This window comes from Ornithorhynchus anatinus, chromosome 6, assembly GCF_004115215.2.
Source record: "Ornithorhynchus anatinus isolate Pmale09 chromosome 6, mOrnAna1.pri.v4, whole genome shotgun sequence".
Classification (NCBI taxonomy): Eukaryota; Metazoa; Chordata; class Mammalia; order Monotremata; family Ornithorhynchidae; genus Ornithorhynchus; species Ornithorhynchus anatinus.
The window spans coordinates 39,880,338-39,900,935 of record NC_041733.1 but is presented as its reverse complement, the minus strand read 5'-3'; the positions used below and the strand labels follow the sequence as shown (position 1 = coordinate 39,900,935).

The 20,598-nt window shown below is 45.6% G+C and overlaps 1 protein-coding gene across 4 annotated transcripts in view; it reads right to left on the bottom strand.

Annotated features, from left to right (window-relative positions):
* Nucleotides 1-20,598, bottom strand: part of LOC100078315 (phosphatidylinositol-binding clathrin assembly protein-like) — a 67,085-nt gene that overhangs the window by 17,493 nt on the left and 28,994 nt on the right. For all 4 annotated transcript variants that reach the window (XM_029067123.2, XM_029067122.2, XM_029067124.2 and 1 more), the window contains exons 2-11: nt 17,488-17,630; nt 15,011-15,086; nt 14,333-14,435; nt 14,076-14,169; nt 13,822-13,933; nt 12,516-12,622; nt 11,828-11,869; nt 8,351-8,436; nt 5,912-6,035; nt 537-655 (exon numbers count right to left, since the gene is read on the bottom strand). In XM_029067123.2, coding sequence (XP_028922956.1) covers nt 537-655; nt 5,912-6,035; nt 8,351-8,436; nt 11,828-11,869; nt 12,516-12,622; nt 13,822-13,933; nt 14,076-14,169; nt 14,333-14,435; nt 15,011-15,086; nt 17,488-17,630 — 1,006 coding nt within the window. The remainder of the gene's footprint in view (nt 1-536; nt 656-5,911; nt 6,036-8,350; nt 8,437-11,827; nt 11,870-12,515; nt 12,623-13,821; nt 13,934-14,075; nt 14,170-14,332; nt 14,436-15,010; nt 15,087-17,487; nt 17,631-20,598) is intronic.

Here is a 20,598-nt window from a genome sequence, read left to right as displayed (position 1 = left end):
GTATGTGCTGCTAGAGGTGGCTTTGGGATTTGGGTTTCTCAGGATGGCGGGGCTCAATCTGGGGAGGTTGGTCGGACGAGGAGGGATTTCAGGAGGGTTTTCCATCGGTCCATCGACGGTATCTTCGGACGCGAGCCCCGGCCTGTCGGATTTGGGGAGGGAGTCTGTAGCCCCTACAACAACGGGAGAGAGGGAGTGGAGAGGTGGGGAGGAATCCAGAGCGACTGTGTGGGGTCGGGGACTGTGTCCAACCAGATTATCTTGGCTCCATCCTAGGGCTTAGTACAGCACCTGGAACATAGTAAGTGCTTAACAAACACCATTTAAAAAAAAAATAGGGGAAAGGCATTTTGGTTGGGGCACGAGGCCTGGGACCTGAACTAGGGGCCAGGAGCTCCCTCAACCCTGCGGGAAAGAATCACAGACCACCGGAGGAGGGGCACACCCAAAAGCCACGCAGGGCCTCAGTTGGCCCTAGCTGACACGATTATTCTTCCGCTTGTAAGGGTCGATGGAACCACGGCAGTTGGTCTCACCTATTGGTTGTGGGTGCCGGGGCTGCAGTGACATTCACGCTTTTTCCCGATAAAGCGCTTGGAGATTCGGTTGTGGAGGCAGAATTCGAGACCACCGAAATCTCTCTTAATCGCTGCTCCTGCAACGAAAGCATCAAGTCTTCACTGACCCAGAAGAGGACTTTCCATAAAATGAATCTATCTGCTCTACGCCAATCCCTCGTTTCTCTCCTACTGTGACCCAATCCGCACACTCCGCTCCTCTAGAGCCTGCCCACTCGCTGTATCCTGATCGCATCAGTCCCGCCACCAGCCCTCCCAACCACGTCCTCCCTGGGACGAGGCACTGCCCATAGAGGATGGTCCTCTGCTCTCCCCACCTTCAAAACCCTGCTAAAATCACATCCCTGAGAAGCCCTCCCTAAGCCCTCCTTTCCTCTACCAGCTCTCCCCTCTCGGTCGAGTACACATTTGGCTGTGTACCCTTTAGTACTTGGATGCTCACCCCAGCCCTACAGCACTTATGTACTAATAAGAATCATAATCATAACAGTACTTAGAGAAGCAGCATGGCTCAGTGGAAAGAGCCTGGGCTTGGGAGTCAGAGGTCATGAGTTAGAATCCCGGCTCTTCCACTTGTCAGCTGGGTGACCGTGGGCAAGTCACTTGACTTCTCTGTGCCTCAGTTACTTCATCTGTAAAATGGGGATGAAGACTGTGAGCCTCACATGGGACAACCTGATTACCCGATATCTATCCCAGCGCTTAGAACAGTGCTCTGCACACAGTAAGCACTTAAATACCAACATTATTACTTAAGTGCTGCTTATGTGCCAAGCACTCTTCTAAGCACTGAGGTAGATACAAGTTAATCAGGTAACACACAGTCCCTGTTCCACATGGGCTCACACTTAATCCCCATTTTTTGAAGATGAGGTAACTGAGATACAGAGAAGCTGTGACTTGCCCAAGTATACAGTGTTATATGCTCCTATTTCCCTGTTCCACATTTTATTTTAGTTTCTCTCTCCTCTAGACTATGCGTTCTTTGTGGGCAGGGGTCATATGTCTTCCAACTCTAATGAACTGCACTTTCCCAAGGGATTTAATTCTGTACTATGCACACAGTAAGCACTCAAAAAAGATCGACTGAGCTGAATTTTCAGATGAATCTTGAAAAATAAAGCTGCCCTGATCCCCATCCCCAGTCCTCTTATTTTAGACAGCTTTGACAGTTAAATCTGGAATTTCTTTGAGAAGAAATTGAGATGCAGCATGGCCTAGTGGATAGGGCATGGGCCTAGGTGTCAGAAGATTTTGGGTTCTAATCCCTGCTCCACCACCTGTCTGCTGTGTGAATTTGGGCAAGTCACTTCATTTCTCTGGGCCTCAGTTATCTCACCTGTAAAATGGGATTGAGATTGTGAGCCCCACGCGGGACAGGGACTATGTCCAACTCGATTTGCTTGTATCCACTCCAGCGTTTAGTACGGTGCCTGGCACATAGTAAGCACTTAACAAATACCATTATTATTATTAATAAAAGATTAAGCCCAAGTAAATTTTGCTGCGTAAACATGTCTCTTTCTCTCCTCCTCAGCCTCTGAAATCTTTTGCCTGACTTGAATAGAGTGACAAGTCCATTTCCACTGAGCTTTAGGTGACAGAATTTATTGACAGATCATCCCTCGTGCATTAGCTTAAGGATGTGAAAATCAAGTCTCTCTATAGGTGTGCACCCAAAAAAAGTGATGAAAAAAGCATTTGATGAGGGGTATAAGTTCACATGGCTGTCGATCAATCAATGTTATGTACTGAGCGCTTATTGTGGGCACAATATTGAACTAAGCGCTTAGAAGAGTACAACGTACCATAATAACAGACACATTCTCTGCCCATAATGAGCTATGATGATGATGATATAAGAATGCCTCCATGTGCTTTAAGTTCTATCATACGGGAAACTATACTTTCGCTTAATGCTATTTTTGTGGAGCCAATTAAGAGTGGTAACTGGGGAAATAAGAGTACTTTATTTTGACTGGTCACTGGAGTGCTTAAAGAATGATGTGTCCTTTCAGGGTAGCCTATAATTTGAGTACTCAGACAAGTGGTGGAGTCTGGGTTAGGTAAAATAACTTGTTTTGACAAGTAGGCCACAGCATTTGAGTTTTTAATTTTCAGAAACAGCTGTGCTAATAAGAGCTCTCTTGGCTCCGGTGCACGCTTGTTGAGTTACCTTCTCTGTGCCTCAGTTTCCTCATCTGCAAAATGGGGATTCAATACCTGCACTCCGCCCCTTTAGACGGCGGGTCCCATCTGGGATAGGGAATGCATCTGGCATATAATATAATTTACTATATGCTTGGCATATAATAAACACTTTAAAATACCGCAGTTAATAAGTGAGTATCGCTGAAGATAGTGAAAAGATCATCACTTAAAAAGCAGATGCTTTATCCCATCCTACTGAGTAAAGATATGGGAAACATAATCTTCAACTTTTTCTGTGCTGACAAATATGGTTAGCATGAAAAAGAGCAGGCTGAGCCTCAGCACAACTTTTCATAGAAAAAAATGCAGAGCGGATGAATGGGGCTCCAAAGACCCAAAAAACTGTCCAAAACAATATAAATGTATTTTCAAAAGAGATGAAAAATGCAAGATGGTTAACCCTACCATCTTAGAGGGTCTGTTATCCCACTGGCTGCTCCTTAAGTATATCTGTTGTCCCTTAGGGTAGGGATCATGTCCAGGTTAATCTTCTGTCCCAAACCCTTACTTAGTACAGTGCTCTGCACAACAGAAGCTCAGTCAATATTACCAATCAAGCAGCAATGTACCTATCAGTCAATCAATGGTATTTATTGAGCACTTACTATGTGCAGAGCATTGTTCTGCGTGCTTGGTAGAGTACAATACAATTGACAGACCCGTTCCCTGCCCCAAAATGAGCTTATAATCCATCTGCCATTAATGCCAATTTTAGTATTTAAACAATTCACTCTTAACACCTGTACTAAAAAATGTAAAATTTCTTTGCCATCAACCCCACTAAAGCAAAAGCTTGGTATACATCTATGTGACAGTCGCCCCAGCTGGGAAACTCTCGCTCAGTTCAACACCAGACTAAGAGCTCCCCCCATACCGTAAACTAGTTATGGTCTAGGAATATGTCTGTTTACTGTTACAGAGTACTCTCTCAAGCACGTAGTACAGGAAGCAGCGTGGCTTAGTGGATAGAGCATGGGCCTGGGAATCAGAAAGACCTGCGTTCTAATCCTGGCTTCTCCACATGTCTGCTGTGAGTGACCTTGGGCAAGCCACTTCACTTCTCTGGGCCTCAGTTACCTCATCTGTACAACAGGGATAAAAATATGAGTCCCATGTGGGACAGGGATTGTGTCCGACCCAATTAACTTGTATCCATCCCAGCGCTTCGAATAGTGCTTGAGACATAGTAAGCTCTTAACAAAAACCATAATAACGATTATTATTAGTGCACTGCATACGGCAAGCGTCCGATAAATATGATTGAATGGCTGATATTACACCGGTCCTCGGTCCGCCCCTCCACATGGGATGCCCACCTGTCATCTCATCTCCCCAACCAGCCCCCGGGAAAGGAGCCAGGCCCGGTCTAGACCAGACCGGATCATGCGATGCCTGTCGGGGCCCGGCCGCTGGTGCTGGGGCTTTACCACTCCCCTCTCCCCGATCCGGCTGGGATCGGAATGGTGAGGATACATGGAGGGGAGGAATTTACAGCGGAACTGTAGTGTCTGCTCACCGGCCCCGATTAGTGATGCAATGGAAGCTGATCATTATTAATAATAATAATGTTGGTATTTGTTAAGCGCTTACTATGTCCCAAATACTGTTCTAAGCACTGGGTAGATACAGGGTAATCAGGTTGTCCCACATGGGGCTCACAGTCTTAATCCCCATTTTACAGATGAGGGAACTGAGGCACAGAGAAGTTAAGTGACTTGCCCAAAGTCACACAGCTGACAAGTGGCAGAGCCGGGATTAGAACCCATGACCTCTGACTCCTAAGTCCATGCTCTTTCCACTGAGCCATGCTACAAGGCTATGGAAAACGCACCCCATGATGATACTGGTAACGGTAATTGCTAGTGTTATTATGGCATTGGTAGCATCGTCTAGTGGCTAGAGCGCAGGCCTGGGAGTCAAAAGGGTGTGGGTTATAAACCCGGCTCCATGAAAGGACTGCTGGGTGACTCCGGGCAAGTCACTTCACGTCTCTGCGCCTCAGTTACCTCAACTGTAAAATGGGGATGAAGACTGTGTGCCCCTTGTGGGACAGGGACTGTGCCCAACCTGATTACTTTGTACCTACCCCAGCGCTTAAAACACTGCTTAACACAGATCACAATAATTACTAATGCCTCCCAAATGGCAAGCGCTCTACTAAGCACCTGGGGAAGATACAAGATAACCAGGTCAGATGCAGTCCCTGTCCCACACAGGGCTCACAGTCTAAGATTGGAGCAGTAAATGATGCCCCGCCTTACAAATGAAGAAATCGGGGCCCAGAGTAATGAAGGGATGGATCCAAGGGCATATCGCAGGTTAGGAGTGGAGATGGGATTAGAACCCAGGTCTGTGCTCTTTCCCCTAGGCCAAGCCGCCTCTCAGCAGTCACTCGGGAGCCAGCACGGCAGTATCCTGGGGGTGCCCCTGCAAATCATGAGGGTTTGAACACTGAGCCACTACACGTCTGTTCCCCTCCTAACCGGAACACTTCCAGCACATGACTCAGAGTATATGCGCAGCCAAATCTGGGGGCTTCCTTCAAGTGAGAGAGCGCTTTAACCAACACTGACGTCAAGAGTCAGAAGTCCAAACACTGGAAAGCACAAAGAGAATTCTAATGGGGACAGCTGAGCAAAGCACAAAGCGAATTCTAACGAGGATGGCTAACAATAAATTGAGCTCAGAACCCCTATTTTTTTTTTATTATAAGCAGTCAGACCTGCCAGACGTTATCAAATAATCCCTTCTCGCTACCTCTTACATTGGGAGCCGTGTGAGGGGCAGGGAATGCATCCAATCTGATAGCCTCCAAACTACCGTGGTGCTTGGCGCACGAGCCCTCGGGAAATACCGAAAGTCAACGCACAGAAAGAGAAAAATGACTCCTGTCACAGGGAAACTATAAACAGAGCTCAACTTTGGAGCTCTTGGCAAAAATTCTTCAGTTCAATTCTCCTCCAACAAACTCCATTGGTTTGGTTCTGCTTCTGGCTAGAAAGCACAGGCTGCTAGGACGGCGAGGGTACATTTAAATGGTTAAGTCTGTTAGGGCGCAATCTGCTTCCTTTTGGCAGAAAAATGAACAAAGCAAGCTCAGAAGCACACAACTTATGCCTCACCTTAAGTGCTTGCAGCCTAGCCTGTTCTTCTTCTAATGCTTGTTGTTTCTCCTTCTCGTCCATTCGGCTAAAAGACATTCCTGTGTTGGCAAGGGTGGACACAGCGCTGGATAAGGTACTAGCCCTAAAATGACACATTGCAGTATTTAGAGACCACAGTGCACAAGCCAGGGGGGATTTAAAAAAAAAATCACACAAACTGTTTTCTGTTGAAAGATCCATTATACCAAGATTTTTTTTCACCCATTATTACCTGTGTCCAATTCACCTTCGGCTGGAGAGGAACTAGGCAGTGACCGGCTGGAAGCGCTAGGCCATCAGAACCAAGGCAGACGGAGAAGACAGAGCCGAGTTCAGTGGGGAAAGGAGAGGAGGGATGAGGCCTGGGGGAGAGGACCAAAGAGTCCTGGAAGCTGAAAGACTCAGGCCTCAGAGTCCAGAGCCATCAGGACAGGACGGATGGGGAAGAAGACAGGAGCAGGGCTTGGGAAAACAGACTGGCTAGGGAGTAGGCAAGGGTAGCAACAGTCGTGAAAGGCCTGCTGGGTATTGCTTTTCCTTATTTTATACATCATCCCTCGTTTCCTCTCCTCCCTGTGAGGACATCCTTCCGGCAACTCAGGCTCAACATATCCAAAGTTGGACTCATTCTCCTTCCCTCCCTCATCCTCTCCATCTAATAATAATGATATTAATTATGGTACTTGTTAAGCACTTACTATGTGCCAAGCACTGTTCCAAGTGCTGGGGGAGATGCAAGTTAATCTGGTTGGACACAGTACCAGTCCCACATGGGGATCATGCTTTCAATCTTCATTTTACAGATGAGGCCAAGAGAAGTGAAGTGACTTGCCCAAGGTCACAGAGCAGATACGTGGCAGAACTGGGATTAAGACCTAGATCCTTCTGACTCCCAGGCCCCTGCTCTATCCACTAAGCCACGCTGCTTCTAACTTTCCTATCACAGTCGGCAACACTACCATCTTATCTCCTCTTTCCAAAGCCATCCTTGATTCCTCTCTCTCAAATCCTACTTTCAGCCCACTACTAAACTCCGTCGCTTCTTCCACCCAGACATTTCCAGGATCCGCCCTCTCTTCCCCATCCAAGGTGGCCAAGGATCTTGTCGTATCCTGACTTGACTCCCACACAATGTGGCCTTGTCCCCGGCTTCACTGCCTCTGGCCTCTCTCCTCTCCAGGCTATACTGCACTCTCTCTGCTACAAAGTGGCACTCGGCACACATCTCCCCACACCTTCACACTCTCCAGTCGTCACCCACCCACCTCCACAGAAAACAGAATCTCTCACCTCCACCCCACATCTCTGACTCCTCCTTCAGATCGGCCAGATTCCCCCCATTTTCAAGACTCTACTGAATGCCACCTTCTCCTCCTGGAGGCTTGCCCAGATCACTGTTCCTGCTTCCCAGGGCAACTTCTGTTAGACCATCTTTATTTCAGTCAGTCTTTCACCACAGGTCCTGCTGAAAGCTGGCAAGGGCACCGTGAAGAGGGAAGCGGAGGTGGAGAAGGATAGAGACTCAAATCTTTCTCTTTTCTCCTGGTGCTGAGAGGAGTGGGAGTGAGGGGTTCCTTGAACTCTTAAAAGCAGAGTCCACGGCGGGGAGGAAAGTGCTACAGCCTACATCAGCTGAGGGGATGGCAGGCCAGAGAAGTGGGGGTCAGTGACCTATTCTGGGTTCGATTTCGATTTGCCGTTTTCAATCCCTGATTGAATTTACTTGCTTTGATTCATTCAGTTGCATCTCCTATCTAAATCTCTTTTTGGCATACCAATGTGTAATCAGTTTGACTATTCTTTTCTTGTCCAATGAACAGCTTGAGGAGGACAGAAGGTCCACACCCAGAAGAGCCCACCCGTGGGAGCTGAGGCTCCACTCTTGTGGCCGTTGGGCCTGGTCTTCAGGGAGAACAGCCCTTCCAACTAATGAGACAGCTTGGTCGCTGGCTTTGGACAAAGCCCCAAGTTTCCTAAAAAAAAAAAAAAAAAAATGGCTCCTCCAGTTTCTTTAAAGAAGGAGCGGAAAAAAATGGAAAAGAGGATAACCAGGCAACAAATAGGAAAGAGGACACTGATGAGAAGCAGTGTAGTCTAGTAGGTAGAGCAAGGGCCTTAGAGTCAGAAGGACCTGGGTTCTAATTCCAGCTCCACCACTTGTCTGCTGGGTGACGTTGGGCAGAACACTTCACTTTTCTGGGCCTCAGTTCCCTCGTATGAAAAATGGGGACTAAGACTCTGAATCCCACATTGGACATGGATCATGTCCCACCTGATTGGCTCGTACCTACCCCAGCGATTAGTACATTCCTGGCACATAGTAAATGCTTAACAAATACCATAAAAAAAAAAACAACCACCTGACATTCAGAAAGCAAGCAAGATTCAACTTCCTTCTGAACTAGGATGCCCATTTACCTGCTAGCAGCTGACACTTCCTTTGTTTTCTTCCCTTCCAGAGAGGCCAGATGCTGTTCCAATGCTTCAAGCAGGCTGCTCGGTGCCTAAAGTTAAAGATCTTATTAAAATCACCGGTTTGGGGACAGCGGATGATGTCAGTCCTACACTCCGTAATGAAAAATGTTTAAGGCTTTAATCTTAAGCTTTGGGAAACAAAAGAACCACAAAATTACAGAATCGAGATCAGATGAGGCCTGATCTGATAAGGCCCCCAAGGCGCTCTCATTGGAGAAACACTCACAACTATATCTTAAGTCCATCCAAGAGAAGAGGTAGATCAAACATGCAAAGGAAAAAGATTCTGAAGTTCAGGGGAAGGAAATGAATTCTATCAGGCGCTGAGCGCTAAAGCAGGTTAGTCAAGCCTAATTGGCTCTAAGCAAAGAAATGGCTCCCCCATGGTTAAATTCTTCACCAGCAGCTGGCTGACACACCACACCCACGCATGTGAGAATTTGGTACTTTGATAATGATCTGTCGGATCCTGCCGCCCAAATTTACACAAAAACAAAGATGAGCATCAGAACCCCTCAAACTAACCATGAGAAATTAGGGTGCAGTCATTCATCTGATAATGAAAAATAGCTCACGATCACAATTGGTGATTTAGAAGTGACATTTATTTGAAGTCTGAATATTATTCCTGTAAACCTGAAAACTCTATTTGTAAAGTTCAATGTCACTCCTTTTCTTGCTATTTCAAGAAATATACTAGTTCCTCAAGGTAGATATTTTGATTTTCATACTCTTCCTGTTTCAAACAACCGGTAAATTTGGTAAAAACTTTTCAGAGCATGTTCTAACCTATCCATTTCTCTAACATGGTGGGTTAAGAAAAAAAAACCTCCACAAACAAAAAAAATCAGCTAACCTGAAAAGCAATACAACCTTTCAAAGATTATTAACAGATTCAAAAACCAGCATCGGTATAGAATGAGCATTCTTAGGGCAGAACCAGTTTCCTCTCAAAAGAGCGGTGGTATATAGCCTTGTGGAAAAAGCAGGGGCCCAGGAGTCAGCCTGGTTCTAATCCAGGCTCCGTCACGTGACCGCTGTGTGACCCTGGGCAAGTCATTTCACTTCTCTGTTTCCTCAACTGTAAAATGGGGATACCTGCTCTCTCTCCTACTTAGACTGTGAGCTCCATGCAGGACAAGGGTGGTGCCTGACCTAATTAACTTGTACCTACCCCAGCACTTATAAAGCACCTATCAAATTCCATTAAAAAAAAGAAAAAATGGTCAGCTCCTGAAGGAATTAAAATTCCTCGAAAAGGACCACTGAAAATCTGACTCTGGAGAATGTAAATGGGGAAAACTAAAAATGATCTGAGAATCTGGCTAACGTTCAAGTCCGAAACTGAATTCATGCTAAACCTAAAGAAGAGAGGGTGAAAAGGAAGGACACCACCCTTGGCTCTTACTGCAACCAGTCCAAATTAGGGAAGACTGACAAAACCAGCAGGCTAGATTGGCCGAAATTCCTAAGAATTAGGAAGGGTATTTCAGTTTTCATTACGCTTTATTATGTAACAACTACCTGCCTTCAGCAGGCATGCACGAAACTACAGCCAAAGACTGAGCTCAGCAGAAAGGTCTGTGGTTTAAATTAAAAGACACTTGTAGGATCCAGCAGGTGCCTTTAGAAATAGGAGAAACAAAATAATTCTCCCCACTAAGGATCCTTAGGGCAGCACTTTGATTTAGAGATCTTAAAGGGCTCACCCTGTCTGAAATGGAGAAGGGGCGGGGAGGGAGAGTGGAGAGGAAGTGGGAAAACACAGCCAAAGCACTTAAGTCTCTTCTACTAAGGGAAAGTAGTGAGGTTAAAAGATGGTCAGGAATAACAAAGGAGTTGCCGTGAGAGATTATCTATATGTTCTTCTGGGGCTCTGATGACACTGCAGACTCATCACGTGGTACCCGCTGATTTCCCAGATTGGGATGAGCTATTTCGCCATAATTTCTGCTACTTGCTGACCCCTCTCCCACCCACCATACCCTGCTCCTGGTGGCAAGCTGGTCCATTGAGGAACAGTGAGAAGCAGCATGGCTAAATGCACAGAGGACGGGCCTGGGAGTCAGAAGGACCTGGGTTCGAATCCCAGCTCCGCCATGTTTGCTGTGTGACCTTGGGCAAGTCGCTTCGCTTCTCTGGGCCTCAGTTACCTCATCTGTAAAATGGGGATCATGAGTGTGAGCCCCACGAGGGACAGGGCCTGTGTCTAATCTGATTAATTTGCATTTGTCTCAGTCCTTAGAACAGTGCTTGGCAGATAGCATGCACTTGACAAGTACCATAATTATTATTACCATTATTCACTGAAAGGTAAATCTGGAAAACCATAGAAAAACAAACTCCAAACCTTATTATTATTATTTTTTTCCCCACTCTCACTGGGGGAAAAACCCCCCACCAGATTTTGGTTCAAAATCAAAAGGTGGGAAAGATATATTCAACCAGACAACAAAAAGAATGCAGAAAAGGCAGGGATGGGGTTAAGTGCACCACGAAAGGCAGTTACTTTGGGGAAAAGTTGTTCAAAAAGGGAAACAGGAGCATTTATAAAAGATGACCCTCAAATATCTTTCAGCTTCAGCTTCTGTATTAACAGAGATGCAAAATGGCTTAGTAGATAGAGCGCGGGCCTGGGAGTCAGAAGGACCTGGGTTCTAATCCCAGCTCCGCCACTTGTCTGCTGTGTGACCTCGGGAAAGTCACTTCACTTCTCTGGGCCTCAGTTACCTCATCTGTAAATGGGGGTTAACACTGTGAGCCTGTAAATGGGGGTTAACACTGTGTCCAACCCAATTATTTCCTATTTGCCCCAGTGCTTACTTAGTACGGTGCCTATCACATAGTAAGGGTTTAACAAATTTCTTTTAAAAATAAAGAGGGTGAGCAGGGATTATTGAATCACCATTTTAAAGATGAGGAAACAGACCTAAAGAAGTTAAGTGATGGGCCCAAAGTCCCCCAGGGTGCAAGTGGAGAACCCAGTCCTCTCACTGCCAGGCCCATGTTCTTTCCACTAGGCCACACTGCTTCTGATTATTTTATATTTAGCCTAGTGCTTAATATATGGTAAGTACTTGATAAATACAGAATAAATGAAGGTGAAACTCACTAGATATGAGTACTACATTAGCAGGAGTCATTGAGGACAGAGGGTAATGTTTTTTTTTGGGGGGGGGAGAAAATAAGAGAGATAATATCCTATTCCCTCCTTACCTGATCAGTTCCAATCCCACCAAACTCCAAGCACAATCATACAGATGAGTGGTATTCAATTATGATGAAATAACGTGCACATTTCCATATATAAATATATGGAAGAGAATGGATTCTCAGAATGAATATGATTTAAATACACCAACCGTTAAAACACAGAGGACAAAAAAAGCTGGGTTAAATAAATGTGAAATGTACACTGACCTGAGTTAGATCTGGAATGTCACCCTGATCAATTCCAACTTGCTGGGTTCACAAAAAGGAAACAAAAAGTACACATTACTACATGCAGTGGCAACGAAAAGAAAGAACTGTGGGAGCAATGTTTACATATACGCTAAAATACGTAAAAGGACATTCATGACTTTCTGAACTGGTAACTGTGCTAGCTGCCAGGCCCAAGATGAAGGTCCAGCTTAATTCGGTTTTCACAGCGACTGAAAACGCAGATTTAATATAGGATTAAAAAAAGATTTAAATTTAGAGTACGGTTCACGCAAGAGGCACCCGCCACTCTGCAAATGTGGACAACAGCTGAGTTATGTTTTGAAGTCGTATAATGAGTCCTAGAGTTGTTCTAGGATTTCCAGAGGGTTGTCTAACTAGTAGACCCCTCGAACTATTGTAGAGAGTGGGGTAATGAATCACTGAAATCAGCCAAGGAAAATCTGATTCAGGAGTGACCTCTTCCAAAGAGGAGAGGTTTCCTTGATCACTGGAATTCATTTGAGACTTGTCATTTAGTACAGCAGATTAGGTAGTTGCCAACAGGTTGGGGGTGGGAGGATGAAGGGGAAGGGGCAGTGTTAACTTTCAAAGTAATGGAGAAGATGGTAATGTACCAGTTCAGAAAGCCAAATGACAGCTCTGTCACCTAAGGAGATTACTTTACCTCTGCAACTTTCAGGAATTCGGACAATTTAGTCATTCTTGCTAGGAACTTTTTATAAATATCCAATCCTTCCCTGCACTGGTTCTTCTTCATATCAAAGTACTTTTCTGAAAGACACAAATCGCCAACATTTTCAGTATTTTCTTTAAATGAAAGAAGAGTTTGGGAACTCATTTAACATACTATTTCAGGCACAGTGACATTCCCTGCCCACAACGAGCTTACAGTCTAGAGGGCAGAGAGAGACATCGATATGAAATCATAAAATTACAGATATGTAAAGAAGTGCCGTGGGGCTAGAAAGGAGGAAGAGCAAAGGGATCAAATCGGGGTGAAGAAGAAGGGAGTGGAAGATGAGGAAAAGTGAGGCTTAGTCTGGGAAGGCCACCTGGAGGAGATGTGCCTTCAATAAGGCTTTGAAGCGGGGGAGAGCTACTGTCTGTAGGATTTGAGGGGGGAGGACGTTCCTGGCCAGAGGCAGGATGTGGGCCAGGGGTCGGCAGCGAGACAGGCGAGATCAAGGCACGGTAAGAAGGTTAGCACGAGAGGAGCGAAGTGCGTGGGCTGGGCTGTAGAAGGAGAGAAGTGAGGGGAGGTAGGAGGGGGCAAGGCGATGGACTGCTTTCAAGCCAACGGCAGTGCTCTGCATACAGTAAGCGCTCAATAAATAGGATTGAATGAATGAAGGAATGAATGAGATGGACGAGGTCAGTCCGCTGTCTGGATTTCTTTTTGCCAGCAATGCCCTGCACCTCAAGCACAAGTGGCGAGGAAGCATACAATGTCCCAATCAGTTCATAGTATTTCTTGAGCCCCCTGTGTTCGCAGTACATTCCACCAAGTCTTCTAAGGACCCATGATGCTTGTATTTAAAAACTAATATCGGGCCCATTGCTTTGAACTACACACCAACCTTCCTTTCTGTGGACATAAGGTCAAGTGGGTAAGATTAGCAGCAGAGAGGACCGTGATCATGCCTTTCCGTCACAGGACGGCAGGATTGGGGGTGGGTAGGGAACAGGAAATGGCATGAATGTCTCAAGTTGAGTCTCCATCACGACGGACCGCTCCAAACTGAGCAAAATCCAGGGCTTAGCATTGCCAGAGATTTTACCTCATTGTTTGGAACGCAAAAGACGGCAACCGCTCAAGGAGGTATGCTGTTTCCAGCCCAAAGACACCATTTAAACATCTTCGGGGTTGGCTGCCCCGTGCTCAATGACCAAAATACGGATTGCTTTAAAGCACGTTGAATTTCTTCCCGTTACTACTTTCTGCAGAGAACCACGATTTCTATTTGACTTACCTAACAGGTTAATAATCCCCTCGTTATAAGCTGCAAAAAGCCTGATGGAATCCTTAAAGAGAAGCATGAAGGCTGCATTTATTACCCCGTTGGTCAGTTCATTTGGATTTGCCTGTTAAGGAAACAGAAATAAAACTGATTGTCAATATGGGGGTGAAAATTTCCCAGCACATTCAGCCCCGCTCCCTCCGTGCCCCCAACCTCCCAGCCTAGGATATCTTGTTTCCAAACAAGAGTCGCTCTGAGATGCTTACATCAAAATCGAGAAGAGCATCGAGCTGGTTCTGTATAATTGGAAGTGTTTTCAGCAGTTTTTCCGTATTCATAGTTCTCATCACTCCATCTATCCTACAAGGTGTACAATGGTAAATGTCCCATAAATATCGGGCACGAGAAACATCGCTACGATCGCACTTGTTTTTGGTTTTGTTTTTTTTAAACGCGCTGCGCTTTGAGCTCTGCTAGGTTGGGAATCTTCCCGCAACTTGAAAAACCGAAAGAACTACCCTACCCTCTTTTCATTTTGGTAAAGTCAACTGCTACCAGCCTATATGAAAGTGCTTTTTCATTCAAGTATCTGCTGTATCGCCTGATGAAGGTAGACATATCATAACCTGAAAAGGAAAAAAAATCCAGTTATTTCACATTTTCCAACAGTCGCCATCAAATCCGACAAACAGCCGCTGGTCAACGTTCCCTGCTAAGGTGAACTTCTCTCACACATTCAATCAAACAAGGACTGTTTTTCCATCTTTCCTAGTTTCAAGAACCTTTGTGCCTGAACCCTCAAATCAGAAGTAGATAATCAAATTAAGTGGTCGCTTTTTGAGGTCCGTATATGCCGCCGTTCAGTTAGACCAAGTAATGCTTTGTCAACCTCTCCTCAGCAATCAGATGCTTCTTTTGCAAGCCTCAGGAATTGGCCACTATCTCTGATAATCATTCATACATACACACACATCTAATGGGAAAGAAGGGATCAAAAAACCTGATAAGAAACCCAAACTCCCTACAGAAATATACATGCAGTTTGGAAGAAATATTAAAATTATAAACCCAATCAAAATATGCAATAGACTGGTCCCTTTGCAAACTGTAACTATCTTTTTTCTACTGCAGTCTTATAATGTTGTCTCACTCATTTATTTTTCACGAGGAACAGAAGTTTCCACAAGAGAAATATTCTTACCCTGCATGGCACTTTTATCCAGGTAGTTGTTTAAATTGAACAAAGTATTTCGGGAAGCAAGATACTGGATAAATCGCTGTGAGAGAAAAAAATCGGGGTAATCTAAAATTAGTTTTCTCATCCAAATATAATTCCTTTACAAATTACAAACTTTGAGTCTTGGGATTTCAGAGTGTAGGTCATTTGGCTGCCTCAAAGTGGATCATGAAGGGAGAAAGGGAGTGAACAATACTACATTATCTGAAACACCCAAAATTTGTTCCAGGAGTAAATTCTTCAAAACTTAAATAATGCGATTTTTTCAAATATTATCCCTTTAATGCTTACTATGTGCCAGACACCAGAAGCACTGGAGTAGATATGAGATAATCAGGTTGGACACCGTTCCTGACCCACATGGGGCTCACGGTCTTAATTTCCATTTCACAGATGAGGGAAGTGAGGCACAGAAAAGTGAAATGGCTCGACCGAGATCACCTAGCAGCCAAGTTGTGGAGCCAGGATTAGAACCCAGGTCCTCTGACTCCCAGATCTCTGACTCTCTTTCCACTGGGCCACGCTGCTTCTCCTAAACCCGCAGCTGAGTGTAGACCGGGCCGAGAAAAATCTCTGCAATTTAAGGAGAGAGGAGAGAGTGTTTTTAGAAAGCCACTTCAGTCCAGACACTGAGGTAGCCGTACCGGTGGGGCACTTTCCTACTTCTTCCTTTAGACTCTAAGCTCACTGTGGGCAGGGAATGTGTCTACCAACTCTGTTATACTATATTCTCCCAAAGAGCTTATTCCATGCACTGCACACCATCAGCGGTCAAAAAAATACAACCGACTGACTGATTCTGAAAATGGGGGCAGTCTTCCTATATGGGCACAATGACCTCAGAGTCCAAGTCCACAATGCGGCGCTTCACATGACAGTCTTCCCAAGAGTATTTTTCTGAGGGGGGTGCTCGAGGTTAACTGTGCCCCTGCTGAAAACTGGTTGCCTCTTTTCAAGTCTACTGCCAAGATGTTTTCTTAAAAGAACAACTTGCCATATATTTTCATGGGTTTTAAGCAATTCTAAAATGAGGAGGGCACAATCTGGCATTTTAATCAACCAATGATTTTATTGAGTGCTTATTGTGTGCAGAACACTGTACTAAGTGCTAGGGAGAGTACAACACATCGTAGTTTATAGACACGTCCCCTGTCTGCACGGAGCATCCAGTCTACAGGATTTTCAACTTAAGACACCCATGACACCTATCTGTTCAGCTACAGCGAACTAAAAGGTTCAACGGGGTTAGACTGAATAATGGATTTGTGGAGAGGGACTTCCAAATGATTGCGGAAATGTCGGAGAGATCTTTCCTGACAATGAGGTCCTTTGGACTATCAACACCAGGAGTCAAATTGCAAAGCCTGCTTCGGATCTATTGTGTCTTAAAGTCTTCCAACATTTGCACTTTCTTTTCAGCTTTCGAAACACTTGCATACATTCTTTAGAATCAGAAAATGCAATGGAAACATAAAAATAACACATGCCAGAGAGAGGGAGGGGAAAGGGTTGGGGGTGAACAAAAGGCACGCTTTATATACCAAATGATCCAGGGCCAAGACTCACTAGCTAAGTGGGCAGAAAAATCAAGGCAGATGCCCAGGGTATTGGGAAAAAACCCCCACCTATTCTTGCCTCAATCAAATGGGTGAGCTCAGAAAAAAACCCAGTTTTCCCCTATGAGTCATTTATAGAATAACTACATTCTTCAACTCCAGTTTCCAAGCACATGTTTAAACTAAAAATCTAGGACCCAATTCCCATCCTGTCCCTCTCCTCCCCACTACCAAAAGAAAAAGAAAAAAAAAAAAATCAAACTACAGGCCAAGATTTTTACTCAAAAAGTGCAATCAAATGGCATTACTTAAGCAGTTCTCCTGTATAACAATAGTTGTTTCCAATTATCACATAATAGCTCTGACACTGGGAGTGTGGAAACGGTGTGCAATCATTTTGGCGGGATGATATATCTTTAGAATCCGCACGCAAGTTCGCTTGAAAAACTGAGCACAATCGGTTCTCCCACAACCTGTGGGTTCACCACCCGTTCATGGCAAAACCACTTGAGGGAATTAGGATTCGGCTTGCCATGGTGTAGAAGGAAGGGGCCGTGTGACTCTCTCCCCTTCTAGACTGTAAGCTTGTTGTGCCAAGGAATGGGTCTGTTATACTGTACCCTCCCAAGCGCTCTGTACAGTGTTCTGCACACAGTAAGCGCTCAATAAAGACAAAAGATGAACTGAGCCTCGATTCTCCCTCAATCTGGGAATTTCCACAGCCGGGGTGGACCACTGTACTCTCCCAAGCACTCAGTACAGTGGTCAGCACACGAGTGCTAAATAAATATGACTTACCAACCCTGTCCGGCCTCACACGGCAACAACGGAGGAGACATGCTGGGGGAGGATGGGAAGAGACATTCCCGTTCCTAAGAGGCTTACCTCATTTCCATACATCATGAGGTGGTGCGTTGTAATTAGAGCCTTGAATACTACGACCCAACTACTATTGGCGGTCCTCTCAAAGAGGGTATCTGCCAGCTGTGGAATATTCATATTCATTTCATTTGTGCACTGTATTAGGTCTGAAAGAGAGAGAACACAACAACCGTTCAGTTAAACCACAGGACAGAACCTGACGCCTAGAAAGGGAGCCCGAAGACTGAAATTTGCAACGGCCAATTTGAAGTTTCCAGTACTCTACGAGTCTCGGCTATGGGATGGAGAATCAAGCAGAGGCCTGTCCATTCCACTCCTAGCTGGGCCAGTGGCTAGCGAGTGGAAGGCCATCTGCTACAAGTCAAGGCTTAACAATGCTGGGCAGCAGTGGCATGGGAGAGTGTCGAGGGCGGAGACTCAGGTTTACTGCACAGAAGGAGGCAATGGTAAACTGCTTTGGTATTTTTACCAAGAAAACTCTGTGAACGCACTACCAGAACGATTGCAGGCGGAAAGCAGGGCGTTCTGGGAGAGATTCATTCATTCAATAGTATTTATTGAGCGCTTACTATGTGCAGAGCACTGTACTAAGCGCTTGGGATGAACAAGTCGGCAACAGATAGAGACAGTCCCTGCCGTTTGACGGGCTTACAGTCTAATCGGGGGAGACGGACAGACAAGAACAATGGCAATAAATAGAGTCAAGGGGAAGAACATCTTGAAAAACAATGGCAACTAAATAGAATCAAGGCGATGTAAAATTCATTAACAAAATAAATAGGGTAACGAAAATATATACAGTTGAGCGGATGAGTACAGTGCTGTGGGGATGGGAAGGGAGAGGTGGAGGAGCAGAGGGAAAAGGGGAAAAAGAGGGTTAAGCTGCGGAGAGGTAAAGGGGGGATGGCAGAGGGAGTAGAGGGAGAAGAGGAGCTCAGTCTGGGAAGGCCTCTTGGAGGAGGTGAGTTTTAAGTAGGGTTTTGAAGAGGGAAAGAGAATCAGTTTGGCGGAGGTGAGGAGGGAGGGCGTTCCAGGACCGCGGGAGGACGTGACCCAGGGGTCGACGGCGGGATGGGCGAGACCGAGGGACGGTGAGGAGGTGGGCGGCAGAGGAGCGGAGCGTGCGGGGTGGGAGGTAGAAAGAGAGAAGGGAGGAGAGGTAGGAAGGGGCAAGGTGACGGAGAGCCTCGAAGCCTAGAGTGAGGAGTTTTTGTTTGGAGCGGAGGTTGATAGGCAACCACTGGAGTTGTTTAAGAAGGGGAGTGACAGGCCCAGATCGTTTCTGCAGGAAGATGAGCCGGGCAGCGGAGTGAAGAATAGACTGGAGCGGGGCGAGAGAGGAGGAAGGGAGGTCAGAGAGAAGGCTGACACAGTAGTCTAGCCGGGATATAACAAGAGCCCATAACAGTAAGGTAGCCGTTTGGGTGGAGAGGAAAGGGCGGATCTTGGCGATATTGTAGAGGTGAAACCGGCAGGTCTTGGTAACGGATGGCGTTGCTACGAGTCGGAACCGACTCACTGGCATAAGACAATTTAAATGGAGATGTCCACATTGCCACCCCTGAGCCAGGAAGTCGGCAGATTCAATAGCTCCCTGTGCCTCGGGCGGGGATTAACGGGAAACATTCAGTGCTGACCACTAAAACGTTTTCCACCATTGACAACAGGTCTCGATTGTTTCCATAGCCCTGAAATAATTCCCACAGATCCCGTATATTCTCTCAGTGAGAACCAGAAAAATATGAGAAACTGGAAACCAACTTCTACATTATATTAAAAATAAATAAAGCAGATGCATTCCTTAGTCATGTTAGGCCTCTCTACTTCGACTACCCATCTTGAAGCAGCATAGCATATGGATAGGGCCCAGGTCCGGGAATCAGAAGGACCTGGGCTCTATTCCCGGCTCTGCCACTTGTCTACTGTGTGACCTTGGGCAAGTCACTTCACTAGGCCTCGGTTACCTCGTCTGTGAGAAGGGAATTAAGACTGTGAACCCCATGTGGGACAGGGACTCTTTTCAACCTGAATGGCTTGTATTGATTTCAGCGCTTACTCTAGGGCCTGGCACAGAGTAGGCACTTAAATACCACAACTATCATTATTATTATTATTATTGTTATAAAAATGACTTGTTTTGTGGCAAGTTGCAGCAGAAAGCCTTGGGGATTCAAATACGCGTTTGTTTTTGTTAGCTCGCTAAATACAAGGTATTAATTGCCTTAGTTACACATTATTCGGCTTCAGATGTCTATCAAGTGTTACCAAAGTAGCCAACTGCTACATACTCACTGCTCTTTAGCAAGTGATGACAGGTGATCTGCACACACACAGTAAGCGCTCGATAAATTCCACTGGTGATGAGGTTCACGACCAAAAGCAATCCATTTTTCCACAATTACAAAAGGAGGAAAACTGACACCTTACAAGCAAAACCATTCAGACCAAGAACGGTGAGGCGGGTGAAGTGAAAAAGCAAGTACAAGTCACTGAAAGGAGCACTGTAGCACGTGGGCATGCCGAACCATAAACAAACTAGAAAACCTTTTTTTTTTTTTTAAATGAATTCAGCATCTCTATTCTTCCCATTTGACAAATGAGAGGCATAAACGACAAGCCGGGGCTGAGGAACTCACACTGGGAGTCTAAACTGCAACTAGAAGGTGCAATTTTTTTGATCTCAATCATTCAACTGTATTAACTGAATGCTTACTGGGTGCAGGGCACAGTACTGAGCACTTGAGAGAGCCCACTACTATTGGGTTGATAGACCCAACTGCTGCCCAGAAGGGATCCCTGAGATCCTTTAGAAGCAGCATGGCCTAGTAGAGATACCACGATCTGGGTTCTTGTCCCAACTCTGGCACTCATCTGCTATGTGAATTTGGGCGAGTCAGTTCTCTGGCCTTCAGTTATCCCATCTGTTACAAGAGGATTAAGCCTGGGAGCCCCCTGTGAGACAAGGATTGTGTCCCACCTGATTAGCTTGTATCGACCCCAGCGCTGAGTACAGTGCTTGGCAAAGAGTAGGTCTTAACTATCATTAAGTTAATAGAAAAAAAAAACAGTTCAGCCTCCATGGTTGCATAATCTTTTGGAAAGATTAGGCAAATC